The sequence below is a fragment of the Oncorhynchus mykiss genome, chromosome 17, assembly GCF_057628025.1.
Source record: "Oncorhynchus mykiss isolate SJ-2025 chromosome 17, ASM5762802v1, whole genome shotgun sequence".
Taxonomy (NCBI): Eukaryota; Metazoa; Chordata; class Actinopteri; order Salmoniformes; family Salmonidae; genus Oncorhynchus; species Oncorhynchus mykiss.
In genome coordinates this window covers 68,586,904-68,614,437 of record NC_143038.1, presented here as the reverse complement: position 1 = coordinate 68,614,437, position 27,534 = coordinate 68,586,904, and the positions used below count along the sequence as shown (strand labels likewise).

General features: G+C 44.1%; 3 protein-coding genes across 5 annotated transcripts; all 3 read right to left on the bottom strand.

Annotated features, from left to right (window-relative positions):
* Window positions 1-100: 100 nt before the first annotated feature.
* On the bottom strand, window positions 101-7,687 carry aurka (aurora kinase A). The gene is made up of 9 exons (XM_021570098.3): window positions 7,241-7,687; window positions 7,017-7,085; window positions 3,093-3,513; window positions 2,970-3,009; window positions 2,610-2,801; window positions 2,206-2,344; window positions 1,493-1,641; window positions 1,111-1,285; window positions 101-648 (listed from the first exon to the last, which is right to left on the bottom strand). The coding sequence occupies exons 2-9, from the start codon at window positions 7,080-7,082 to the stop codon at window positions 469-471; spliced, it is 1,362 nt and encodes a 453-aa protein (XP_021425773.2). The 5' UTR covers window positions 7,083-7,085; window positions 7,241-7,687; the 3' UTR covers window positions 101-468.
* A 2,382-nt stretch (window positions 7,688-10,069) lies between these two features.
* Window positions 10,070-20,707, bottom strand: LOC110494766 (PRELI domain containing protein 3B). Of its 3 annotated transcripts, XR_016488089.1 has the most exons (7): window positions 20,459-20,624; window positions 19,472-19,640; window positions 16,745-16,834; window positions 13,020-13,134; window positions 12,468-12,538; window positions 12,168-12,270; window positions 10,070-11,866 (listed from the first exon to the last, which is right to left on the bottom strand). XR_016488089.1 is itself a non-coding variant. In XM_021570097.3 (6 exons), exons 1-6 carry the CDS (start codon window positions 20,488-20,490, stop codon window positions 11,747-11,749), a joined length of 585 nt encoding a protein of 194 aa, XP_021425772.1. In that variant the 5' UTR covers window positions 20,491-20,707; the 3' UTR covers window positions 10,070-11,746. The 3 variants fall into 3 exon arrangements, 2 of the variants coding, with proteins under 2 accessions (XP_021425772.1, XP_090062556.1); XM_021570097.3 differs by lacking the exon at window positions 13,020-13,134 and having other exon boundaries at window positions 20,459-20,707; XM_090206430.1 differs by lacking the exons at window positions 10,070-11,866; window positions 12,168-12,270; window positions 12,468-12,538 and having other exon boundaries at window positions 12,797-13,134.
* Window positions 20,708-21,895: 1,188 nt separating this feature from the next.
* Window positions 21,896-26,098, bottom strand: LOC110494765 (tubulin beta-6 chain). The gene is made up of 4 exons (XM_021570096.3): window positions 25,908-26,098; window positions 24,746-24,854; window positions 24,515-24,625; window positions 21,896-23,618 (listed from the first exon to the last, which is right to left on the bottom strand). The coding sequence occupies exons 1-4, from the start codon at window positions 25,962-25,964 to the stop codon at window positions 22,465-22,467; spliced, it is 1,431 nt and encodes a 476-aa protein (XP_021425771.1). The 5' UTR covers window positions 25,965-26,098; the 3' UTR covers window positions 21,896-22,464.
* Window positions 26,099-27,534: the final 1,436 nt, after the last annotated feature.

The window sequence follows — 27,534 nt, the reverse complement described above, 5'->3', positions numbered from 1 at the left end:
GCTACCTCAAAGGAAAAAAAAAAATAGCATAATTGAGCAATGCATCACTGCAAGTTTGGCATTGTAACTTCCTATCCCTCATGAACAATGCTACAACATGTCAAGCCAAAATATTTATTCAAGTAGTGACAGTGAATTCCATAATATTCTCATAATTTTACTAACAAAACAGTAAAATATTTACAAAGATAAAATGCCATAGAAGAGGCAGAAGTTACAGAAGGGCATCAAGATGCCAGACGACACAGTCAGAGAAGAAAGCCAAGTTATCCATAGCAGTGAGCAGTATAGTCAAGGCATTAAGCAAACGGCGTGTTCATTAGACAGCAAACTAAATAACGACTGAAGCAGTCCAATAACGATGACTGTTGTTATGTGACCTAAATGAACACGACCGTGGCCACAGTACTGTGTAGGTGCTGGGAAACAGCCAACCAGGATTCATGAAAACACCATGACCAACGGTCCTCATTTGTTTTGCTCTGGGCTGTGAGACATGGCGGTGGGCGTCTTGGTCGATTTCTCCACCACCCAGGGATGGGCCAAAACACCCTGGATAGGGAGCCTGTGGAGGGGGTTGTGCTTCAGCAGTCTGTCTATTAGGTCTCTGCTGCCGGCACTAACATGGACTGGGTAAGTGAACTCCACCTGCAAGAAGCAGAGGGAGTCAGTTATGTTCTAGGTATATAACATAAACATGGTCAGTTTAATCCTAAACACATTTAGTCTGTACATGATCCATGCAGGAAATAAACACTACCTTGATGTTCCCAGTACCACGGTTTAAACTGGGTGAAAGACTGTCTCACATTTTGATAAAACTGGAATCAACAGTGTATGCATTAAGGGAAGTCTCCTGTCAACCAATAGCAAACAGCTAAATAAGAGACAAATTCACAGCCAGCGCTAAGCTCTTACCAACTGAGCACCAGATGAAGTCATCTACACCAGTTGTTTACAAAGCATGTGACAAACACAATTTGATCTAAACGTAAACCAATAAGAGCAAAGCTGAATCAACGTGTAGAACTGCTGTAAAAATGTTATTTTCTCCCTAATTGTAAAGCAACGCCAACAGCACTACATGAAATAACTTTAGTCGGTTCTGACCCGTGAGATCTTGCGATAGGTGTCCTCGTTGTTCTTCGTCTCAAATGGAGGGCGACCCACCAGGAACTCATAGCAGAGCACCCCCAGGCTCCACAGATCCACCTTCTCATCATGGGTTCTGCCCTCAATCATCTCTGGAGGCAGGTAGTCCAGAGTTCCACACAAAGTTGACCTCCTGGACAGAGGGTGGAAGAAGCCCATCAGGGTCTATTCAGTGAGGTGAAACATCATGAATGTAGCAGATGGAAATCTAACATCCCTAATCCACATGACAATGCTTCTGGCTGCAGAAAGCAAACTCATTTCACGTCAACGTCCTTACACAATCGCAAGATTGCGACTAAACTGCCAACAAGGGAGACTGACGGATGGAGGGGGTTACCTTGAGGAGGGTGTATGCACCGACCAGCCAAAGTCTGCTATCTTCAGCTCCCCGTTGGCCCCCAGCAGCAGGTTCTCAGGCTTGATGTCCCGGTGGATGACTTTCTTAGAGTGGCAGTAGTTCAGTGCATCCGCCAGCTCCATGATGTACTGGAGAAACAGAACGGCTTCGATTTAGAAGGGTGTCCAAACATCTGAGCCGCACGAAGATTTAGGAACAGCAACCTCAGCACGTGATTTTAAGACGTTTTATATTTTCTCAGCTAACATGTAACACATTTTTGATAATATAATCTGGAAATTACTTTTAGGGCATTTAGGACTACAAAGATCTGGCAAATCCAGTAAGGACTCATTTGAATTCAAATGATTGTTGGCTTTGAAGTGATTGAAAAGTGTCAAGGTAATGGAACGCTCAGGAAAGCAAAGACACTCAAGTTCATCTTGATATTTAGATCGCTGCAACTCAGTCCTCCCGATTGTCCTACAGACAAACAGAACAGCTGTGGTTGCAGACCTTAATAACGGCAGAATCATTATTGTGCAGGAAACTGCCCATGTCTAGCCTAAACCGATAAAAAGGTCCTAGTTCAGTTATGGCATTACTGGTGCCATGTTCGTGGTTGCCGTTATGCCCGTCACAGGCCACATTTAAAATAATTCCATAAACTATAGTCACAGACCAAGTTTAAAAAAAATACGAATTCCTCTTACCGTGGCACTCCTTTGTTCATCAAAGCTTCCGCATCGTTGCAGCTCACTGTACAGTTCCCCTTTAGGAGCAAACTCCAGGATGAGGTAAACACGAGCCGTGTCGTGGAAGTAACCATAAAGACGCAGGATATTGGGGTGCCTGAGAGAGAGAATAGCTGAATTAATGTCACGTTTTACAATACAGCTGATGTGTTACTCATCCACAGGACTAGCCTGATGGCCAGAAAATATTTGTTCCTATTAGCCAACCACTCAGTGCCTTGGGTCTGTAGGAATGATTACTGTAAAGCTCAATTAATTTGAATGTCCTTATGCCCCAACAAAAGTTGACTAAAGCACTAAACAGACCTGGCAGTGGCAACCAGCAGTCAGTCCATCTGAATGTCAGCATTATCAGCACCCACCTGAGGTGTGACTGGATCTCCACTTCCCGCCGTAGCTGGTGCTCCACCCCGGCCTTCTCCAGCTGCTTCTTGAAGAGCACCTTGAGGGCCAGGATGAACATGGTCTGGCGCTCCCTGGCCAGGTACACGTTGCCGAACTTACCCTTCCCTAAGGGACGACCGATGTCAAAGTTCTCCAGGGCCCAGCGTTTCCTACAATAGGAAGATGAGCCAAGTCAGTCACACCATTGAAACCATTACCGTCACAGTAACGAGGCAGATGTGTATTGTCCCCATTCTACAGCAGTCACATTGGAACAGAGTCATAGCATCTGGTCTGCGGAGGTCAGATTCAACGTTCAGTCAACCACCTGCACTTACTTTGAAGAAGCAGTTGAGGATTCACTCTTGGTAGGTTTATCTGAACAAAACAAAACAATTGTAAGAGTGGACCAAAGAATAGCTACCAAACCAATCTGACCATTAGAAAACATTTGTTCTTACTTTGTGGCTTTTCCTGCTTGGAATGTTCAGTGCCTCTGGCTGGCTCAGAACTTGGAGTCGAAGCGTTGGCGTGGTTCTTTGGCTGGCTCTGGGTTAGGGTCTGAACCTTTGGTTGGCTGGGGGTCTGGACAGGTTTGGGGGTCTGGGTTTGAGGTGGCCCTTTAACAGATTTGAGGCTCTGTATTTGAGACTGCGGTTTAGGCTGGGGTTGCACAGGATTCACATTCTGATAACCAGCTTGCGGTTGCGTGGTCTTGGTGTGTGGGACTGTCGTCTCTGGCTTCTGGGTCATGGATCGCTGGATACGCTGCGGCCCATTTGACGGCCCTAGAACGCGCTGGGCGGGTGTGGCGTAGGCCACAGGTTTGTGACCACTGGACGACTGGGACACGGGAACACGCTTCGGCCCATCACTGGTAAGCTAAACATATGGGGAGGGAAGTCGAGTACTATTAAGGCAGGACAACAGGAAATCACACTGCTTTATGAAACAAAGTAGTTTGTTGCATGTTAGATATTGCAGTCAATGGTTTGGGTCAAGCCATGGCGCCTCCTATTTAGGAGGATGACAGTTTCCTGTTTCTTTGGTTATGGCAGTAATAATGTAGCCTGGCCAATGAGTCCCACAAGGCCATCCACAACACATGTAGCAAGTTCAACTGAGCAGTGAACTACATGTTGCATTTTTATTTAACTAGGCAAGTCAGTTAAGAACAAATTCTTATTTACAATGACGGCCTAGGAACAGTGGGTTAACTGCCTTGTTCAGGGGGCAGAACTACAGATTTTTTTTTACCTTGTCAGCTCAGTGACTCGATCTTGCAACCTTTCCTAGTCCAACGCTCTAACCACTAGGCTACCTGCCTCTAACCACTAGGCTACCCTGCCTCTAACCCCCTGCCTCTAACCCCCTGCCTCTAACACCCTGCCTCTAACCACTAGGCTACCCTGCCTCTAACCACTAGGCTACCCTGCCTCTAACCACTAGGCTACCCTGCCTCTAACCACTAGGCTACCCTGCCTCTAACCACTAGGCTACCCTGCCTCTAACCACTAGGCTACCCTGCCTCTAACCACTAGGCTACCCTGCCTCTAACCACTAGGCTACCCTGCCTCTAACCACTAGGCTACCCTGCCTCTAACCACTAGGCTACCCTGCCTCTAACCACTAGGCTACCCTGCCTCTAACCACTAGGCTACCCTGCCTCTAACCACTAGGCTACCCTGCCTCTAACCACTAGGCTACCCTGCCTCTAACCACTAGGCTACCCTGCCTCTAACCACTAGGCTACCCTGCCTCTAACCACTAGGCTACCCTGCCTCTAACCACTAGGCTACCCTGCCTCTAACCACTAGGCTACCCTGCCTCTAACCACTAGGCTACCCTGCCTCTAACCACTAGGCTACCCTGCCTCTAACCACTAGGCTACCCTGCCTCTAACCACTAGGCTACCCTGCCTCTAACCACTAGGCTACCCTGCCTCTAACCACTAGGCTACCCTGCCTCTAACCACTAGGCTACCCTGCCTCTAACCACTAGGCTACCCTGCCTCTAACCACTAGGCTACCTGCCTCTAACCACTAGGCTACCTGCCTCTAACCACTAGGCTACCTGCCTTTAACCACTAGGCTACCTGCCTCTAACCACTAGGCTACCTGCCTCTAACATCATTAGCGTGGTGTTATTTGAACTAACTTCAACTCTAGGTAGTGTTTATAGTAGATAATATACTTAATATACTTATCCTACAGCCCCCTTCAATCATTCATGTGGTTCAATCCATAGATGTTACAGTTGTGTATATTCCTACCAGAGGCCAATGTCAGACATCTATATAGCAACAGCTACACTTCCCAGATATTTTCTGTACCTTCTCAGACAAGTGATCATAGGTAATGTAAAATGAAGAGACGAATGTTGATATGCACATGCTATACTACATGGGTATTAATTCACATCTATTGCCTATTGAGGGGCAGCAGGTAACCCTAGTGGTTAGAGCTTTGGGTCAGTAACTGAGGTTGCTGGATTGAATCCCCAGAAATCTGTTCTGTCCCTGAGCAAAGCAGTTGACCCACTGTTCCCCGGGCTCCAAAGACTTGGATGTCGGTTAAGGCAGCCCCTGTTCCGTTGAAGGTATTCAGTTGTACAACTGAGACGGTTCTTCCACATTAACACAAGCCCTCTGAATCAGAGGTGCAGGGGGATGTCTTACGCAACATCAGCGCCCAGGGAACAGTGGGTTAATTGTCTTGCTCAGGGGCATACAGATGTTTTACCTTGTTGCTGGATCAAATTCCTGAGCTGACCTTTCAGTTAGTAGGCCAACACTCTAACCACTAGGCTACAAGGTACCCCCCCCTTTTCCCATAAGTTTAGCTCACATGTCTTAATAGTAAATTGACATATCGTAGTGTAGTGCATGTTTATAACCCAGCACACTGGTTTCCAAATATTTTGAGTAAATGTCTCTGTACTTTTCTTCCATAAATCAATTGTTGCCCAGCATGTTCCCATTAAGCCCAGGTTTGCATTGAAACACATTGGGATCGTGTGTTGACATCCCTACCATGCAATGAACCTAAGCAGTCATGCATTTTATTTAGATTTACTTTAAGTAAGATGCTCAAGCTACAGTTATGGCCTTGAGATTACAGTTGAGGGATTGCAAGGATAGAACACCTACAAGTAGAGGACAAATTGGAATCGAGGGACAAGTTGACTATTGGACTACTCATGTGGTTAGGACAGTGTCCTTCCTTCAGGTGACTCCCTTTTTTTTGGTCCAACTACCTTTGCAATACAACAGCAGGCTTAAAAACACATTTTTACTAATTAACAGTACTGCAAATGTGAACCCACTTTCAAAATAATTTGTGCATGGTGTCTTAGCCACAGAAGGATAGTGAGGGTGCAGGGTTTTGAACCAACCAAGCAGTGCCACACCTGATTCAACTAATCAAGTCTACGGTTAGAAATTAGACACCCCATGTTATGAGTAACTTCACATAACGAAGTAGTAATTTAATAATTGTAGATGTTAAGCTTAGATAAGAAATGTGTCTTCAACATTTGGACATTTAAATTGATTTATGGACGTGGGCTTATTTGGAACACACACAGGCTTCAACAATACAGTCGGTATCCTTTTAGCCCAGCCCTGAGTAGTCATTTTACCAAACATAAAAAGGTTGTAAGTAACTTCACATGAGATTAAGTTAATTATTTCAAATTCAGGCTGTATAAAATTAGAAATGTCTAAACTTTGATTGGCTCCAATTCAGAGAGGTTGGGTTAAATGCAGAAGACCCATTTCAGTCATACAATTGACTATGTAACCCCCTTTACCTACACTACTTTGCCATATAGCAGTGTTGCTTACTGGATCTACACTACTTCAATGTAAAAATACATGTGAAAAAGTACAGTAAGCAATAATACCCTTTATATTTCATCATCAAACCGGCCTAATTCTCACTTGAAACATTTAGTTTAATAAGCCAAATTACACTTCAAATATGAGTCCAAAGTGACCTGTTCCTTCAATTTGTAGTCTGACATTTCAGATTTCGTGAGATTGTTACTGTAGTTTGTTTGGATGTGAACTAGCAACTTATATTTTAGTCAACTAGGCAAGTCAGTTAAACATTCAAAGTAACTTTCGTTAGCTAAGTAACATCGATTTCTTTCAATTGTATATTTAGTGCATCTTACTTCACTGGAATTAGTTAATTGGTACTTTCTTGGTAAATTGTAGTTGGTTATTTTCAAAGAGTGGTTTACACAACACTACCCATTATTAGTTAGTTGGAATCATGTGATACGAACAACGGGGTTAGGATTGTCTTCATAACTAAGGTGACATCCTGTAGATTACCATGACAAAAGAGTTGGAACAGTGTTAACTACAATGCAGAACTGACCTTGTGTTCAGACACAGGCCTTTGAAGCTTCGAGTCCTTTGCCATCTTGAGTCTAGCAGCATCCATATTCTGTAGAAATATATATTTTTAAAATGTGGTTAACACATTTAGCCAAGTTAGCCAAAAGAAAAATTAGCAAGCTAGCTAACATTGATAGCTAACGTTAGCTAGTTAACCTCAGTAACATCCATATTTCATATTTGGTTTATGGGGTCTAAACTTACCGAAATCTTAACTACGACGGTTCAAAAAACCAGCAGTGACTTCTCTCACGTCGTGTATTGACGAATATTGGACACCAAACCCCAATCTAGCAAACCGACTCTCTCAGTTCTGCACACTGATGCACGGGTTAGCCAACTCGTTAACGTTAGCTAGCAAGTCAGCCAAACCAAATATTTCGATTCCAAGCGAAAGAAACCTCGTCTAGCAAACGTTAACTCTATATAGTATTTCGATATTTGCTATCAGACCACGAGTTTAGTAGCTATAGTAATAATTAATCTGGATAACTAGCGCTTTAACTAAAAATGCACATTGCACTCTAGTCAATCGCTCGCTAACTGCGTCTTGTTTAATTTCAAACATCCCTCTTTTAAATGCCTTTAAAAACTCTAAGGCCTGTGATTGGTTGACGGGCGACCCTCTTCCAAATAACCATTGGCTAACACAGGTTTGGTCATAACGTGGTACTCGAAATGCAATCTGGGAATTTCAGTGGCAAATGTAATAATGAGATGGATTTCCACTTGTTACCACTAGCGGTGCACGACTCCAGGATTTTTGAAGTCGACTCCGACTCATGTGGTTGGAGTCGTACAGAGTCGACTCTTGCTCGACTCCCAAAACATGCTGAAACGGATGTGCACCCACATACACACCACCTCATTATTGTGGAGTCCTACTAGGAAGATTACGACTGCGTTCTAGAGGACCGACATGAGCTTGATGCCTATTTATTTACTTACATGTATTTAACTAGGCAAGTCAGTTAAGAACAAATTCTTATTTACAATGACTGCCTACCAAACGCAAAAGACACCCTGTGGGGAAGGAGGCTGGGATTAAAATAAATAACATATAAATACCGGACAAAACACACATCACGACAAGAGAGACAACACAACACTACATAAAGAGAGAACTAATACAACAACATAGCATGGTAGCAACACAACCTGGTAAGCAACACAGCCTATAAAATGACTCTTTTTTTCTTCACAAACTGGTAGAGCCTATATAAAGATGTCCCAACAGCAGAGTCCCAACAGCAGTCCCAACACCTTAGCACTGCTACACCTGGCTATCAGAGGAGCCTTGTCTGGCAGCAAAACAGTTAATTCAGCCTAATTTACTGCCTTTAAAAAGATGATATGGCTGACAAATATGGTTTCTACTGACAATTGAGATGTACTAACTATGGCATAAGGGGATGACAAGCGGATAAGAGGCAATCAGTCATTTCAATTAAGACATTAATGAGCGAGCTAGGACAGATGTAGTCAATATAACTATTTGTTCAGCACTTTTGAAATGTACAGCGACATAATTCAGAACATGGGCTGTTCTTACAGTGGCACACCAAGTCAGAACCTTAGGATAAATGAAGGGGGCATAAAAAAAGACTGAAAGCTCTTACAAATTTTTTTTTTTTTTTACATTTCTCTAAAACAGGTTACAGGCCACATGTGCACCACCAAGTCAGAACAGTAGGCGAAATTAAGAGGTGAAAATAGACCAAATTATTAGGGTGAGGCACATGGGCTGGTAACAGCTTACTACACAACATACACTTAGTGTTACTTTGTTAGCTACAGTATAAATATCTCCCTGGCATATTACATGATTTATGCAGCAGCATACAATACATTTTTGAACTCACCTTGTTGTGCTGTGCTCACTTGAACAGGAAGGTGGCACGGCGGTCCTTAATGGTCAAATTCTGTCATAAAACTTTCATCAAAGACTGACATTCTCTGGATTTATGGTGCTTTCAAGACAACTGGGAACTCAGAGAAAAAAAAGCTTGAATCATGATGACGTCAGTGATCTTCAGGTCATAGCTCTAGAAAGAGGCCCATGTTCCCAATTTACAATTCCAAGTTGGATGAAAGTTCAAAACATATTTTCCTAGTCGTAGCTCATTTTCCCCCCAAGTTCCCAGTTGTCTTGAACTCACTAAAGTCTGATTTTGCAGTTCCGAGTTAAGTTGTTTTGAGAGCGGCACAAATCATGCTTCACTGACATCATGGCCAATGTTTAATGTTTATCATTATAAACTAGGAAGAGACCCTTAATCAAAGACTTGAGACCACAAAGCCACTCCACTGAATAGCAGGCTAATGATTGTTTTGCAATGCTTGCTGTTAGCCACGGACTCCTTCCAAACCACTCGTTGAATTTGTGATTTCCAACTTGTGGTAATGTTAATGTCCAATGGCCGATGAGCACCGATACATTTTATCTATAATTTATCTTCATATGACAAGGATTAAAAATGATTTGACAGTAGATTGTCAACTTGATTCATGAGGACTGTTAGCAAAGATTTTGAAAGTATGATGTTGACATGATCAGTCCAATCAAAGCTACTGTCCATATCACGTGATTTGACGTCATTGTATCTGTGGCCAATGACCTTGAGCCTTCTTGGAAGGGCGCTTCTAGTGTAACTATGGCAACACCCAAGGGGCTTGAATTTATTCGAGCTCTACCCTTAGACTTGGCGGTTTGCAGCCTTGGATAGGAAAAGTACATCAATTATCTCAAGGATGGGATTTGGGCGTTGGGTAATCTGATCCTAGAGCTGTGGTAGGGCATCTTCTGCCGCCATCTCAACCACTTTTCCCCCCTAAAATTTTATTTTTTTTTTTAAATGCAGGCATATTGGCTGCTCAAAATACACAGGTCCCGGAAAAGTGCAGACAGCTTTGCCATAAAACCCTATTCCACAAATCTTTGACAAAGTAGAGAATTAAAATATGTATGTAGCTACAATCATAGACATTTCAATTGCTTATCTGAGTTCAAAACAACAAATGTAAAAGCAAACATATTTTAGAGGACTTTATTTCTTTCATGTAAACCAACATGCCTGGTCTTCATTTCTGTTTGACCATTTGGAACTTGAGTTTACAGAAGCATTCAAATCCATTATGACTTCAGCACCAACTGAGTTTTATTGTTGTGCAGGTGTAGAGTTAAGTTATTGTATTCTAAATATGGGTAAAAAAAATAAATATATTTTTTAAAAACACCCACAAAATTCCTCCTTACATGTTAGAACGATCAACATGTCCCTTTGTTCTAACATCAGGTCAGAACAGAACATTCATTAACAAACCAGGAATATTTGACATTACCACTGTAAAAGCATATTAGAACTGACTCTGGCAACATAACACAATTGTATTGAGAATGCAAACTGGCATGGTTTTTGGAATGCATACATCACACTGTAGCATCTTCCTTTCCTTGACGTATCGCCCTCGACAACACAAGTTGTCACCATAGAAACAAGACAAAACATTCTGGTCAGGTTTGCACAGATTACACCTAGTCCTGGATTAAAAACACAACATATCAATAGTACAGTGTTAAACTTGATCTGCGTACAGGAAACCGTCCCTTAGAGTTGGTAGCAGAGGCATTTGATCTCCTCAAGGGTTATGATCTAGAATATATACTGGACATCCCAGGCTGTAAGTACCACTGACAACAAGTACCATTGTTTACAACCAAATTAAAAAACACATTCATCTCTCTATATACACATCAAATAAATAATACATTCTCTCCATACGTCAAACATAGCAGACATTTCCATAACATACTGGAGGCTATAGCAGTACAGAACATTTAACCAAAACACTTATTATTTAAATACTTAGTTTCACTCTTGGGAGAGAATGCAGAATATTACTGGAGGGCCCGGAGCACGACCCCTCTCTTCTGTACAGTATGTGCGTTAGAAAATGCATTCATTGTTGAGGTCATAACACTCTGAGAACACAGACATTTTGTGCTGGCAGAGGGTCAGACTTCTGAGGCACCGAAGAACAATCCATTAGTAATATTCCGTGAGGAATCGTACGTTTCTTATCCGTTTCTTCTTCCCAAAGTCACAGTTTACTCCCCCCCCTTGTCAGTGACTTCACGCAATAAATATATGTCACGGTCAAGTATGAAAAACCCCAACCACGCCTTACCATTCTTAGTTTAGGTGCAGCTTTACGCAGGGAAGACGGTATTAAAATGCAGCATGTTGAACCTGTTCTTGTTCTGTCTGTTATAGGTGATTGCATGAACCGTCCTCTATATTTGACACGGTCCCTGAGGCTATAGTACTACTGCATGCTGATAACATGACCTGCTCTAGTCTCAAACTTGGGCACAGAGCAACTGAGAATAGATTCTACTCCAACAGACACTGCATTTGAGATGCTCCTCGCCTATAAAATGTTTAAAAAATATATATATACTAGGATTACCGTTGTTCCCTTCATTTCAGTTAGTACTTAAATAATAACAATAAATACAGTACTTAAATTGTAATCAAACTTGTAGATCTGATTCCTGTCCAGTTGATGAGAATCAGACAAGTCTAAAGGGAGGTGGAGTCTAAAGGGAGGTGGAGTCTAAAGGGAGGTGGAGTCTAAAGGGAGGTGGAGTCTGTTCTGACGCAGGAGAAGAACAATGTCCCCAGGCTGGTCGTTGGGAACTTAGAGGTATCATTTCTCTGCAGTCATAGCAGCAGCCATGGGAGGCCTTATGGTGCCGCGGGCGGCGGCTGCCAGCTCTTCGATCTCTGCATTTAGCTTCCTGATCACCCACTCCATCGCCTCACGACCCTGATGGAGGAAGAGGAGAGGAGACAAATTAGAAGTTGCTTTTTTTAAATATATTTTTTAAACGATATAAATGATCTCAGATTTCAAAAGGACATAGCCTGGTCCCGGATCTGGTTGTGTTGTATAGCTCCGATGGAAGTTGTCATGCCAAACACAAGCATAGGTGTAGGCTATACAGCACGAAGAGATCGAAGACCAAGCTATCATGGACATCATGAGGTTTTTTTCAAACTACATGAAAATACAAGAGTTCCTCTAACCAGCCATCTGAGTAGGTGAGGTGAAGACAGAGATCACGTACCTTGCCTGCGTTTGCAGAGATGGTGCTAGCCATAACTCCCTCCAGGTAGCTACTCAGACTAACCCCTTTGACTGAGATGAGAGCTTCTTGAGTCAATATCGTCCTGCACAGACAAGAGTGGAGAATTTGTCTAAAAATATATATATATATATATATATATATATTCATGTAATGCATGTATCCTTTATTTAACCAGGGAAGTGACATTGGAGATTGAAATCTCCCATTTTAAGTAGCCCCTGATACACTGTAAGCATGGAACAGAGTTAGTAAAGCCTTCCTTGGTTTGACTGTACTTACTTCTCTGCGTCATCAGGATGTGGTCTGTATGTAAGCTTCTCATCCACTGACACCATGTTAGTGAATGTGATCTGCAGAGAGAATCATAGAGGCAGACAGCATTAAACACGTTCGGGGGTTTAATGGAATATACACATTCACTCTAAATTACTGTGAACTATACTGAACAAAAAATATAAACGCAAATTGTAAAGTGTTGGTCCCATGTTTCATGAGCTGAAATAAAATATCCCAGAAATGTTCCATACGCACAAAAACCTTATTTCTCTTATTTTTGTGCACAAATTTGTTTACCTCCTTGTTAGAGAGTATTTCTCATTTGCCAAGATAATCCATCCACTTGACAGATGTGCCATATCAAGAAGCTGATTAAAAAGCATGATCATTACACAGGTGCACCTTGTGCTGGGGACAATAAAAGGCCACTCTAAAATGTGCAGTTTTGTCACAACATTATGCCACAGATGTTTTGAGGGAGCGTGCAATTGTCATGCTGACTGTCGGAATGTCCACCAGAGCTGTTGCCAGAGAATTGAATGTTAATTTCTCTACCATAAACCGCCTCCAACGTTGTTTTAGAGAATTTGGCAGTACGTCCAACTGGCCTCACAACTGCAGACCACGTGTAACCACGCCAGTCCAGGATCTCCGAATCAGTCTTCTTCACCTGCGGGATCGTCAGAACAGCATTTCTGTCTGTAATAAAGCCCTTTTGTGGGGAGAAACTCTTTCTGATTAGCTGGGCCTGGCTCCCCAGTGGGTGGGTTTGGCTCCCCAGTGGGTGGGTTTGGCTCCCCAGTGGGTGGGTTTGGCTCCCCAGTGGGTGGGTTTGGCTCCCCAGTGGGTGGGCCTGGCTCCCCAGTGGGTGGGTGGGTTTGGCTCCCCAGTGGGTGGGTTTGGCTCCCCAGTGGGTGGGCCTGGCTCCCCAGTGGGTGGGCCTGGCTCCCCAGTGGGTGGGTGGGCCTGGCTCCCCAGTGGGTGGGTGGGCCTGGCTCCCCAGTGGGTGGGTGGGCCTGGCTCCCCAGTGGGTGGGTGGGCCTGGCTCCCCAGTGGGTGGGTGGGTTTGGCTCCCCAGTGGGTGGGTTTGGCTCCCCAGTGGGTGGGCCTGGCTCCCCAGTGGGTGGGTGGGCCTGGCTCCCCAGTGGGTGGGTGGGCCTGGCTCCCCAGTGGGTGGGTGGGCCTGGCTCCCCAGTGGGTGGGCCTGCCTGGCTCCCCAGTGGGTGGGCCTGGCTCCCCAGTGGGTGGGCCTGGTTCCCCAGTGAGTGGGTGGGCCTGGCTCCCCAGTGGGTGGGCCTGGCTCCCCAGTGAGTGGGTGGGCCTGGCTCCCCAGTGAGTGGGTGGGCCTGGCTCCCCAGTGAGTGGGTGGGCCTGGCTCCCCAGTGGGTGGGCCTGGCTCCCCAGTGGGTGGGCCTGGCTCCCCAGTGGGTGGGCCTGGCTCCCCAGTGGGTGGACCTGGCTCCCCAGTGGGTGGACCTGGCTCCCCAGTGGGTGGGCCTGGCTCCCCAGTGGGTGGGCCTGGCTCCCCAGTGGGTGGGCCTGGCTCCCCAGTGGGTGGGTTTGGCTCCCCAGTGGGTGGGTTTGGCTCCCCAGTGGGTGGGCCTGGCTCCCCAGTGGGTGGGCCTGGCTCCCCAGTGGGTGGGTTTGGCTCCCCAGTGGGTGGGTTTGGCTCCCCAGTGGGTGGGTTTGGCTCCCCAGTGGGTGGGTTTGGCTCCCCAGTGAGTGGGTGGGCCTGGCTCCCCAGTGGGTGGGTTTGGCTCCCCAGTGAGTGGGTTTGGCTCCCCAGTGGGTGGGTTTGGCTCCCCAGTGGGTGGGTTTGGCTCCCCAGTGGGTGGGCCTGGCTCCCCAGTGGGTGGGTTTGGCTCCCCAGTGGGTGGGTTTGGCTCCCCAGTGGGTGGGTGGGCCAGGCTCCCCAGTGGGTGGGTGGGCCAGGCTCCCCAGTGGGTGGGTGGGCCAGGCTCCCCAGTGGGTGGGTGGGCCAGGCTCCCCAGTGAGTGGGTGGGCCTGGCTCCCCAGTGGGTGGGTTTGGCTCCCCAGTGGGTGGGTTTGGCTCCCCAGTGGGTGGGCCTGGCTCCCCAGTGGGTGGGCCAGGCTTCCCAGTGAGTGGGTGGGCCTGGCTCCCCAGTGAGTGGGTGGGCCTGGCTCCCCAGTGAGTGGGTGGGCCTGGCTCCCCAGTGAGTGGGTGGGCCTGGCTCCCCAGTGAGTGGGTGGGCCTGGCTCCCCAGTGGGTGGGTTTGGCTCCCCAGTGGGTGGGTTTGGCTCCCCAGTGGGTGGGTTTGGCTCCCCAGTGGGTGGGTTTGGCTCCCCAGTGGGTGGGTTTGGCTCCCCAGTGGGTGGGCCACCCCTGCCCAGTCATGTGAAATCCATAGATTAGGGCCTAATGAATTTATTTCGATTGACTAATTTCCTTATATGAACTGTAACTCAGTAAAATCATAGAAATTGTTGTATGATGCGCTTATATTTTTGTTCAGTACAGAACAAGGTAGACCTTCCATAAATATCAAACCATTTGGCTCATTACATTCAGGGTTCCTCAGTTCTCAGACACACTCATCTGCTATTGGAAATGAGACCAGGACAGCTTCCAGGGTTTCAGGTTCTTCAACACAGCATGTTTTGTAAATGGTTACATGTCTGGTCTTGTAAAAAATTAATGCAACAGCCAGGCTATAGTCTACAACATGCCACCTACGAAACAGATATACACTGAGTGTACAAAACTTTAAGAACACCTTGGTAATATTGAGTTGCACCCCTACCTGGGAATGAGATTGTGAGAAACAGCTTCTTTTGAGGCTAAATAAACAGTCACCACTATCCAGCCTCCACCACGTAGCTTGCCCTGAACCTTAGACTGGCTAGGCGGCCAGCATCCCGGAGTCTCCTCTTCACTGTTGACGTTGAGACTGGTGTTTTGTGGGTACTATTTAATGAAGCTACCAGTTGACGACTTGTGAGGCATCTAGTTTGAGAAACAGACAGTCTAATGTACTTGTCCTCTTGCTCAGTTGTGCACCCAATCCTCTTTCTATTCTGGTTAGAGACACTTTGTGCTGTTCTGTGACGGGAGTAGTACACAGCTTTGTACGAGATCTTCAGTTTCTTGCCAATTTCTCGCATGGAATAGCCTTAATTTCTCAGAACAAGAATAGACTGACGAGTTTCAGAAGAAAGTTCTTTGTTTGTGGCCATTTTGAGCCTGTAATCGAACCCACAAATGCTGATGCTCCAGATACTCAACTAGTCTAAAGAAGGCCAGTTTTATTGCTTCTTTAAATCAGATCAGTTTTAAGCTGTACTAACATAATTGCACATATGTTTTCTAATGATCAATTAACCTTTTAAAATGATAAACTTGGATTAGCTAACAAAATGTGCCATTGGAACACAGGAGTGTTGGTTGCTGAGTGGGCCTCTGTATGCCTAAGTAGATATTCCATTAAAAATCAGCCGTTTCCAGCTACAATAGTCATTTACAACATTAACAATGTCTACAGTCTACACTGTATTTCTGATCAATTTGATATTTTAATGGACAAAATGTTTTGCTTTTCTTTCAAAAACAAGGACATTTCTCAGTGACCCCCAACGGTAGTGCACATAGTCACTGAACACTGGTAACTCTAATAATGTTTACATACAGTTTCCCACTTTATATGTATACTGAGTGTACAAAACATTAAGAACACCTTCCTAATATTGAGTTGCGCGCACCCCCTCCACCCTTTGCCTTCAGAACAGCCTCAATTCATCAGGGCATGGACTCTACAAGGTGTTGAAAGCGTTCCACAGGGATGCTGGCCCATGTTGACTCCAATGCTTCCTACAATTGTGTCCAGTTGACTGACAGCCCTTTGGGTGGTGGACCATTCGGGTTACACACGGGAAACTGTTGAGCGTGAAAAACCCAGCAGCGTTGCAGTTCTTGACACAAACCGGTGCGCCTGGCACCTACTGCCATACCCTGTTCAAAGGCACTTCAATATTTTGTCTTGCCCATTCACTCTCTGAATGGCACACACACAATCCATGTCTCAATTATCTCAAGGCTTAAAAATCTTTCTTTAACCTGTCTCCTCCCCTTCATCTACACTGATTGAAGTGGATTTAACAAGTGACATCAATAAGGGATCATAGCTTTCACCTGGATTCACCTGGTCAGTCTGTCATGGAAAGAGCAGGTGTTCATAATGTGTCCTACACTCAGTGTATGCCTCAATGTCAACAAGTATTATATACAACATTATGCTGAAACCAGAAAAAGTTTCAGAACTCACATTTGAAGATTGAAGCTCGAATGTCTTTTCAATGGGGTCCACTACAGAATGCTCCTGGATGTATGTGCACGTCTGTGTTCTGCCAATGATCTGGAATGAGAGAGAACAGAACCCACACGATCAAAGCACCGGACCCGGCCCTGTTTAGTGTCATTCAAATGTCCTGACGGAGTGTCCATCCTGCACTGATCTCAACATGTATCAGACGGTTTCCTTTGTGCACTAGCTAGGTATATAGGACATGTCTGTGGACAAGTCAGATAGTGCTGGATCTAACAGATTGGTTAATCTGGTTTCTCAGTAATCTACTGTACACTTGGCCTCCACTCAACAGTCCACTCATTTATAACATTGTTATTTTCTAAAGGTCGTCATATTTACTGTCTCAGAAAATTGGCAGTCTCAGATTCCCCGACGATGTCAATGCCCTGTGAGTGATTTTGACCGGTTTATGTGCTAGACTTTTTAAATTTTTTATTTAAAGGACTTAGCAGTGATATTAACAGCAATTTTGTGACCGCCTGCCCCAATCTACACAATTGCTATTAATATCACTGCTACCCAGACTTTTTGTGACCACGTGCCCCAATCTACACAAAGTCTGGGTAGTAGAGTTAATCTAGGATCACTTTTACCTTTCAGATCATAATAATCGGGGGGCTAGGGCCAGTCTGTTATATCTGGAGTATTTATCCTGTCCCCTGTGTGAATTTAAGTACGCTCTCTCTAATTCTCTCTCTCGGAGGACCTGTGCCCTAGGACCATGCCTCAGGACTACCTGGCCTGATGACTCCTTGCTGTCCCCAGTCCACCTGGTCGTACTGCTGCTCCAGTTTCAACTGTTCTGCCTGCGGCTATGGAACCCTGACCCGTTCACCGAACGTGCTACCTTGTTCCAGACCTGCTGTTATCAACTCTCTAGAGACAGAAGGTGCGGTAGAGATACTCTGAATGATCGGCTATGAAAAGCCAACTGACATTTACTCCTGACTTGCTGCACCCTCGACAACCACTGTGATTATTATTATTTGACCCTGCTGGTCATTTATGAACATTGGAACATCTTGGCCATGTTCTGTTATAATCTCCACCCAGCACAGCCAGAAGAGGACTGGCCACCCCTCATAGTCTGGTTCCTATCTAGGTTTCTTCCTAGGTTCTGGCCTTTCTAGGGAGTTTTTCCTAGCCACCGTGCTTCTACACCTGCATTGCTTGCTGTTTGGGGTTTTAGGCTGGGTTTCTGTACAGCACTTTGAGATATCAGCTGATGCAAGAAGAGCTTTATAAATACATTTGATTGATTGATGGATGTATATGGACATGGGGAATCTGATCCTAGATCAGCACTCCTACTATGAGAGGCTTTTTGAATTAAAGCCCAGGAGACAGTGTCCTGTCAATGATTTGGCCGGTGGAGGAGCAAGACTGTCAAAGGACTCTGTCGACCTTCCCTCCCAGGATCCTTACCAAAAGGCTCTCGTCACAGCACCAGTTTCTGGGGGCTAAGATTAAAGGACCAGGCAAGGGAGGAGCACAGTGATTAATGCTTCCATAGTACTAGACCATGGGTCAGATCAGAGCTCTGGAGATGACCTAATTTTAAAGGAAAAATAATAGGAATATTTGCCCCCCCAAAAAACTGAAGAATAAGATGTGTATGAACTGTCATTTTAAAACTGAAGTTAGTCTACTTGGTCAATAAATGAAGATGAAATTAATCACCTAATCTTTTACAAATCCTTTGTAGTCATATAATAGTCGTAACTGTAATCTTGTGGCAATTTGCATATGCAGCAAAGAGTAAACTAATTACGTACAGTGTTTAATAGCTACACCAGACAAGAACATGGTGATTAGACTGGAAACCATTCAAAGCAGCTCTGAGTAGGCCCCTCCTTCCACCTGTTACAGCAGGCCCCTGGCAGCATAGGTCAAGGTCTGCCTGTTGCATCACTGATAAGAGGGTTGTGTTTTATAGGGGTAGCTCTGTACTGCGCAGACAGGATTGTGTTTTATAGGGGTAGCTCTGTACTGAGCAGACAGGATTATGTTTTATAGGGGTAGCTCTGTACTGCCAGGACAGGATACTAGGAACAGGAATGGTACCAGCTTGTTCAGGACAGCATGTGCCAGACATAGAGCAATGCAGTCTCGTGCCACGGCTAGCGGTGGGCAGCGAGCCTGCTACTCTTACCCCCCCTACTCCCCTACCTCCAGGAATAGCACCCTACGGCTGGGAGTATTGGGGGCCAAGGTCAACTACTGCATAATGGAAGAGGCATTGCCTGGCCTGACGCAGAGTGTGTGAGAATGTGTAACTGAGATATGGCTGTGAAGCTAGGCTATGAACTCGAGTAACACTGAAGCTGGGGGTACTAGGAGCAGTCTACCAGGTAGGAGTCTCAAACCATGACACCCCACATTTTTTCCGTCACACAGCAGTTGAAAGGTTTGAAGCAGCAGGTCAAAAGTTAAAAGATACGTCAAGCTTCATAAAATGAAAGTACAGCAAGACGGTATTTGCGCGATAAACATTTAATGTTCTATTTCTAGGGCTATTGCAGAGAAAATGCTGAACGAAAAGTCTAGTATGACACTCAGACTGCTTACTATTATGTTGCTAAAGTAGAATCTACTGTGTTAGGTTCTGTCTTTCATTCTGATCTATCTAGAGCCTGTATACCTCTGCGTGTTTGAATTTCTATAAAAATAACAACAAACACTTACCGACTTGACGATGGAGGGCAGGCCCCACTCAGCGCTCAGCAGCCTGTTGCTGTGCAGGCGTCCCCGTGTGTCCACACTACGGTCCAACACATCCACCCCAAACACACTGGGGTTCATGGGGTTGGGGTACTTCTGCATCGCAGCCTTGGTGACTGTCTCCCAAGGATGGCTGTGGAGGGGAGAAAGAGTTTGCTATCAGCATTCAATTTATATTACGCACGTTTTTACTGATATCCACATGGCAGTCAGACACTGAAATACATGGATAATAAAACACACACACACACACACTTTAACACTGAAGTTGAAATCACAAGTGCAATTCATAACAATATGTATATTTATTTAAACACTTGTGTGGATGAAACAGGTGCCGTTTAGCGCTATGAACATTCGTCTATTTATGTGCCACAGCCTCTACGAGTTGATTAATATCCATCGATGCAGTGAGCAGGACATGGGGTAACATGCTCTGATAACAGATATGAAAGTCTAAAACCTCACTGGTTTAATTCAACTCTGTCTACATAGCAGCTGAGTGTCATCCTTTTTTTAAAACTGGTGCTTTGACTTGTAAAATAGCCTAAATGTATCCACGGATGGATTCTTTCTCGATGAAGAATCTAGGTTGCATCGGAGGAGGCAGAAGCCATGTGTTTGCGGTGTGACGCATCAACTACTAGGGGAAAGGTTGCTACTACGACGAGCTGGTTACGCAATTCCGCTGCAATCTGAAACTGACCGCTAGAAGCTGCTGAGTTAAAACATTCAGATGCTGTTTAACTGATACAAACTGCCAGGGTCAGGATTCTCAGTCATTGAAATAACTAGCTAGTTAACTTTTGCTGACTAAAACCCAAATCCACATGGGATCCAAGTTACAAATCGTGAAGTTGAATTCTTACGTCAGTTAATTCAAGACAAAATCGAATACTAAGCGAAACAACAGGAACAAATCAATGAATAGATAGAAATCTGGCTACTCACTTGAAAATGTGTTCCGATGTCCAGATCTTCATGGTCGGTGAGATGGGGAGTTTAGGAGTGAATCCGCCGGTGATTGCAGTCACACTGTTGGGAAAACCGCCCACGTTCAGAAAAGACCCAGCGCAAACCCACCCCCCACCTACGACGCGCAGTCATGGGACATGTGTTTGTGTGGCGCACTTCCGCCGCATTCCCCTGCGTTGATTGACAGCGGTCGACAACGCACAGACCAAGTGGAAAACAAAACGCACGCGCCTACTAGACATGATGTTCTTCTGGCAGGCACAAGTTTTGGCATGTTGGCGTGTGCATGTTCTTTATATCAAACGCAAATTTGAATAACGTCCTATGAGGTCGACTTACTGTTGAATCCATTTTTATTCATTGAATAAATAAACACATGTTAATAGTAATGTTTTTCAACGATGAGTTACTTTCTCTCCTAAATAGGATCTCTATCCTCTAGCTCAGCGGTGGCAAACTCCTTCCATGGAGGACCTAGTGTCTGCATGTTTTCGGTTTTTCCTTTCAATTAAGACCTAGACAACCAGTGAGTGGAGTTATTTACTCATTAGTGACCTTAATTCATTGATCAAGTACAAGGGAGCAGGGAAAACGCTGCAGACACTTGGCCCACCTTGGGATGTGTTTGACACGTCCTCTAGACCATTCCACTTTCCACATAGGATCACAGTATAGTAAAAGCAACTGGACAATGTTTACATTTATCCCCTTCAGTGAGGTTACATAACTAATCACTCAATGTGTGTCCAACCTTGATCCTGAGTAAACATGGTCTTGGATGTGGTGTCCTCTGAGTATAGAGCTACTGCAGAGATGACTGAATGCTAGGTCATTATCCTCTGGTATGGATTATATCATTTCCTTCTAAGCTACATTCCTATCACATGAGGTTGGTTGGCGGCACCTTAATTGGGGAGAACGGGCTCGTGGTAATGGCTGGAGAGGAATAGTTGGAATGTTAGCAAATACATCAACACCATGGTTTCCATGGTTTCCATGTGTTTGATGCCATTCCGTTTGCTCCATTCCAGCCATTATTATGAGCTGTCCTCCCCTCAGCAGCCTCCACTGAGGCTACATGGCCTTTAGTCCATAGATTAGTCTCTGTCTTCAGGTGGCACAGTTCATGGGTCTTTCAGCCTGATCTGAGCATATTATCACTGTACAAAAAGGGGAATTCCTCTGCCTTGTCAAATGGTCTTATCAAGCTGGACAGAGACAGTCACAAGTAATCTCTCTCTGTCAGATGGGAGGAGTGGGAGGGAATTATGTGCCAACTGTCCTCACTGACTGAGTTCTAGCTACTGTATGTTGTAGCGTTTTTGGGGCTTTAAAACCAGGCCTAGGACATTGTTCCTTGACAATAATGTTTGAACTTGGAATAACCACACAAAATAAGCACACAGATAACTATTGTTATAATGGAGAATTTTAATAATATAATACAAATGGTTCACAATATCACACTGAATACATTGCTAAAATTGCTGAGGCACAAAATAATTAACAAATAGAACATTATACTCCCCTTTTAAATACAGCTTTTAAAAATGTGCATATGATCTCAATCAAGTTTGGGAAATCTGGTAGTCTACATTACAACATTGACAGAATTTGTTATCTATATTTGTCAGACAGATTCTTCCGTGATCTATTCAGTTTCATAAAACACATCAAATAGGCCTACATCAGTATACAAATGCAGACAATTGACACTGCATTGCCGCTCTCTATTACCACACTGAACATTTCATTAAACAGGCAATTATCCTGATATCTCCTTTGGACACTATGACTCAAATACTAGAGTAGGGCCAGAAGTTTTCCCTGACCTCATGACCTGACCTGGAAAAACTCTGGGCCCTTGTTATAAACTATCAGGAAAAACTCTTGTTGAAGCTTCCAGAAACTTCCAGCCTTGCTGCTCAGAACCGAGAAGACAGTGACAATATGATTATTCCACACAACATATGATGCCACATCTACTCAGCTATAGTCTCAATGGTTTCAATAGTCTCTGTCACAGTCTCCATCGTCGTAACTTCCGTACTCTGAACTCTCGTTGCAGCCGGTGAAGCCGACTCTTCCTCAGCCACCTCCTCGGGCCCCCAACCCTCCTCGTCAGCCTTGGCATCCTGGTACTGCTGGTACTCGGACACCAGGTCATTCAGATTGTTCTCTGCCTCTGTGAACTCCATCTCGTCCATGCCCTCGCCAGTGTACCAGTGCAGGAAGGCCTTGCGCCTGAACATGAGCGAGAACTGGTCTCCTACGCGACGGAAGATCTCCTGAATGGCCGTGTTGTTGCCAATGAAGGTGGAAGCCATTGTGAGCCCCCGAGGTGGGATGTCACATACGGATACTTTACAGTTGTGAGGGATCCAGTCCACAAAGTAGTTGCTGTTCCTCTGTTGCATCATCAGCATCTGCTCGTCCACTTCCTTGGTGGACATCTTGCCACGGAACATCCCAGCCACGGTCAGATAGCGCCCTCTTCGGGGATCGCAGGCGGTCATCATATTACGGGCATCAAACATCTGCTGGGTGAGCTCGGGCACGGAGAGAGTGCGGTACTTCTGGCTGCCGCGAGCTGTGAGAGGTGCAAAGCCCGACATGAAGAAGTGGAGGCGGGGAAAGGGCACCATGTTGACAGCTAACTTCCTCAGATCGGCGTTGAGCTGGCCTGGGAACCTCAGGGAGGTCGTGACTCCGCTCATGGTCATGCACACCAGGTGGTTCAGGTCACCGTAGGTCGGGTTGGTGAGCTTCAACGTACGGAAGCAGATGTCATAGAGAGCCTCGTTGTCGATGCAGAAGGTCTCATCCGTGTTCTCTAGGAGCTGGTGGATGGACAGCGTGGCATTGTAGGGCTCCACCACGACGTCTGACACCTTGGGCGAGGGCAGGACACTGAAGCTGGTCATGATGCGATCGGGGTACTCCTCACGGATCTTGTTGATGATGAGGGTGCCCATGCCGGACCCCGTCCCGCCACCTAGGGAGTGGACGAACTGGAAGCCCTGAAGGCAGTCGCATCCCTCGCTCTCCTGACGCACCCTGTCAATCACGGTGTCCACAAGCTCTGCTCCCTCTGTGTAGTGGCCCTTGGCCCAGTTGTTCCCAGCACCAGAGTTTCCTATTCCAAAGAAACCGGCAGAAAGATAATTGTGCCCATCACGTTAGTGCAACTAACTTACATTGTAAATAAGGAAGTTCTCCAGCGATTTCTGAACATTTACTGCGATATCCCAAGAAAAGCGATATATCCCAAATATAAATACAGTAAAATATGCAACCTTCAAGGTGTAGTGCATTCAATGAGTTGGTCTGACAGGAATCTGTGATGTCATCGGCCTCCCCCCTTGAGGAACAATAAAGGGACCTATACTGACCCGGACCACCTATTGAGATGTGCCTTTTGTGAAGTTAATCGTGTGTTAAATGAGTTGAAAAGGAGACTGGAGTGCCCCTTTAAATGTAAAAAAGTGAAATATCCCTTTAAGATACAATATGCATATTACAATAGTGTCAAAAGAGTATCATTTTTGAGTTTCCATCATCATCAATTAGATTTACCCGTTTCTGTCATCAATAACTTTGATTAGATGTACCGTTTCTGTCATCAATAACTTTGATTAGATTTACCCGTTTCTGTCATCAATAACTTTGATTAGATCTACAGTTTCTGTCATCAATAACTTTGATTAGATGTACCGTTTCTGTCATCAATAACTTTGATTAGATGTACCGTTTCTGTCATCAATAACTTTGATTAGATGTACCGTTTCTGTCATCAATAACTTTGATTAGATGTACCGTTTCTGTCATCAATAACTTTGATTAGATGTACCGTTTCTGTCATCAATAACTTTGATTAGATCTACTGTTTCTGTCATCAATAACTTTGATCAGATCTACCGTTTCTGTCATCAATAACTTTGATTAGATGTACCGTTTCTGTCATCAATAACTTTGATCAGATGTACCGTTTCTGTCATCAATAACTTTGATCAGATGTACAGTTACTCTCACCATGTATAAAGTTATCTGGCCTGAAGAGAGCTCCTATGCGGCTACCCCTGACACTGTCCATGGTCCCTGGTTCTAGGTCAAGGAGCAGGCCCCGGGGAACATATTTACCACCTGAAAGAACAAATAAACATGTCATAAATGATTTGCATTTGGTCCAAGATAATATATCATGATAGTCCTGTGGACTGAAGAACGCTCTTCATTTTTCCATAATGTATCCATTTTTCTTACCATTTGCCTCGTTGAAGTAGACGTTGAGCCTCTCCAGCTGAAGAGGATCATCCCCCTCATACATTCCTGTAGCACTGATTCCATGCTCCTCGCTGATCACCTCCCAAAACTGTAAAGACATGATGGATAGATGTGAAGACATTGATACATAGTAAAGCTAAAACACAGAACCAGGGACAACTCAACAGGTCAAAAGGCCAGGAAAACCTCAGGCCCTTATGATAACTCCCCCAGACCCCAACAGATGCCCCAATACACACATTATGATGACGTGTGAGCCGTCCATAGTGGTGAACTGTAGCTAAAATCTAACACATCATACAGTTGCTCTTGCTTGTCCTCAGCAGCAGCCATGATAAAAATGTCCCACCCTTCAATGTACCAGCCTTTTTCCACTTCCTTCTTATCTCTGAGCAGAGTGCCCTTTGGGGAACTCCCTGTCACTCACACTCAACAACCGCAACAGCAGGCAACGTGCCAGCACCCAATGACTTGCTCAATATACACTATTTCAAACATTAAATATATATATTATATATATTATACTAAAGAGAATGCCAATTGGTTTACATGTATAGGTATGTTGTGCTTTACTACTCTGAATAGTATATGAAAGGCATCAACATTATCATCAAGTAACATACCCTACTGTACCAGTTTCTAAGTCTCATTGCATGGAAATAAAATATATATATTGTATTTTCAGTGGAAGTATATATACTGTATTTATTATATATATATATATATACTTCCACTGCAAATACAATATATATATATATTGTATTTGCAGTAGAAGTATATCTATTTTATTTCTAGTGGAAGTATATATACTGCATTTGCATTTGAAGTGTATATATATATATATTGTTTTTGCGGTAGTATATATACTGTGATTGGAATCAAGATAAGCATAGAGCTAAAGCATTATAGTGTTTAAGAAACACATTTAATCCATCTGAATATACAACATTTAATTTATCAACCCTTCGGTGAATAAAAAATACATTTAACCCCATTGAATATAAACTGTTAATTTATCAACCCTTCCGTAAATAAAAAAAATACTTTTAACACCTTCTTTGAATATTAAACTGTTAATGTATCAACCCTTCAGTGCATAAAAATACATTTAACTCATTTGAATAGTAAACAGTACATTTACCTTAGAGCCTATCTGATTTCCACACTGTCCAATCTGTAGATGTACAATTTCACGCATGATGAGCGAGCTAGAGACTGCTAACACACAAGGGCATCTGACATGACACTGTCTCCTCCCCAGGGTTTTATACTGCAGAGGGCATCTGATGTCACTGCTGTCAGGGTGACACCCAAACCACCAGGTCACAGCATGTAATATCTTTTTGACTTTCATTTCATTTGCATTTAACACAGTACGGGGGCAGCAGGGTAGCCTAGTGGTTAGAGTGTTGGACTAGTAACCGCAAGGTTGCAAGTTCAAACCCCCGAGCTGTCGTTCTGCCCCTGAACAGGCAGTTAACCCACTGTTCCTAGGCCGTCATTGAAAATAAGAATTTGTTCTTAACTGACTTGCCTAACAAAAAATAAAAGTACGATTGAATGTTGATGTGCTGAACAAGTATAATGCTTCAGCAAGTATACAGTGCCTTGCGAAAGTATTCGCCGCCCTTGAACTTTGCGAACTTTTGCCACATTTCAGGCTTCAAACATAAAGATATAAAACTGTATTTTTTTGAGAAGAATCAACAACAAGTGGGACACAATCATGAAGTGGAACGACATTTATTGGATATTTCAAACTTTTTTAACAAATCAAAAACTGAAAAATTGGCCGTGCAAAATTATTGATGTGCAAAACTGATAGAGACATACCCCAAGCGACTTACAGCTGTAATCGCAGCAAAAGGTGGCGCTACAAAGTATTAACTTAAGGGGGCTGAATCATTTTGCACGGCCAATTTTTCAGTTTTTGATTTGTTAAAAAAGTTTGAAATATCCAATAAATGTCGTTCCACTTCATGATTGTGTCCCACTTGTTGTTGATTCTTAACAAAAAAATACAGTTTTATATCTTTATGTTTGAAGCCTGAAATGTGGCAAAAGGTCGCAAAGTTCAAGGGGGCCGAATACTTTCGCAAGGCACTGTATACAGTGCATTTGACTCTGGGGATGCTCTCAAGCCTTAACGGTCCCCTAAATGGATGTAACTAGTTTTGTACAATCTCAGAAATAAATTGGAATCATTTTTTTTAACTTTATAAAAGTTTTAAACCTCTTTCAGAGAAGTTATTGTTTGGCTGTAGATTATCCACAGCGTCTTCGCTCCAATAGTTTGCAAAGGAAGGAGGAATCGGATATATATACATATGGTACCCCAACCACAGTTGAGTGATCAAGGAGGGATGGGATATATATATATATATATATATATATATATATATATACACACACACACACACTACATTGTAGAATAATAGTGAAGACATCAGAACTATGAATGACACATATGGAATCATGTAGTAACCAAAAAAGTGTTAAACAAATCCAAATATATGTTATATTTGAGATTCTTTAAATAGCCAGCCTTTGCCTTGATGACAGCTTTGCACACTCTTGGCATTCTCTCAACCAGCTTCATGAGGTGGAAAGCATTTAAATTATTAGGTGTGCCGCCTTAAAATGTAATTTGTGGTATTTTTTTCTAATCAGTTGTGTTGTGACAAGATGTGTGTGTGTGTGTGGGGGGGGGGGATAGCCCTATTTGCTAAAAGACCAAGTCCATATTATGGCAAGAACAGCTCAAATAA

What these genes read in the sequence shown, in the direction of transcription:
- LOC110494766 (XM_021570097.3), bottom strand. Translation starts at nt 20,490, where the DNA reads ATGAAGATCTGGACATCGGAACACATTTTCAA. An exon ending in TCGAGCTTCAATCTTCAAAT is followed by an intron (nt 12,539 to 16,744) that starts GTGAGTTCTGAA and finishes TTCTCTCTGCAG; the next exon opens with ATCACATTCACTAACATGGT. An exon ending in TCTCTGCAAACGCAGGCAAG is followed by an intron (nt 11,867 to 12,167) that starts GTACGTGATCTC and finishes TTCCTCCATCAG; the next exon opens with GGTCGTGAGGCGATGGAGTG.
- LOC110494765 (XM_021570096.3), bottom strand. Translation starts at nt 25,964, where the DNA reads ATGCGTGAAATTGTACATCTACAGATTGGACAGTGTGGAAATCAGATA. An exon ending in GAAATCAGATAGGCTCTAAG is followed by an intron (nt 24,855 to 25,907) that starts GTAAATGTACTG and finishes ATGTCTTTACAG; the next exon opens with TTTTGGGAGGTGATCAGCGA. An exon ending in GCCAGATAACTTTATACATG is followed by an intron (nt 23,619 to 24,514) that starts GTGAGAGTAACT and finishes TCTTTGGAATAG; the next exon opens with GAAACTCTGGTGCTGGGAAC.
- aurka (XM_021570098.3), bottom strand. Translation starts at nt 7,082, where the DNA reads ATGGATGCTGCTAGACTCAAGATGGCAAAGGACTCGAAGCTTCAAAGG. An exon ending in TCCTCAACTGCTTCTTCAAA is followed by an intron (nt 2,802 to 2,969) that starts GTAAGTGCAGGT and finishes TTCCTATTGTAG; the next exon opens with GAAACGCTGGGCCCTGGAGA. An exon ending in GTGCATACACCCTCCTCAAG is followed by an intron (nt 1,286 to 1,492) that starts GTAACCCCCTCC and finishes CCCTCTGTCCAG; the next exon opens with GAGGTCAACTTTGTGTGGAA.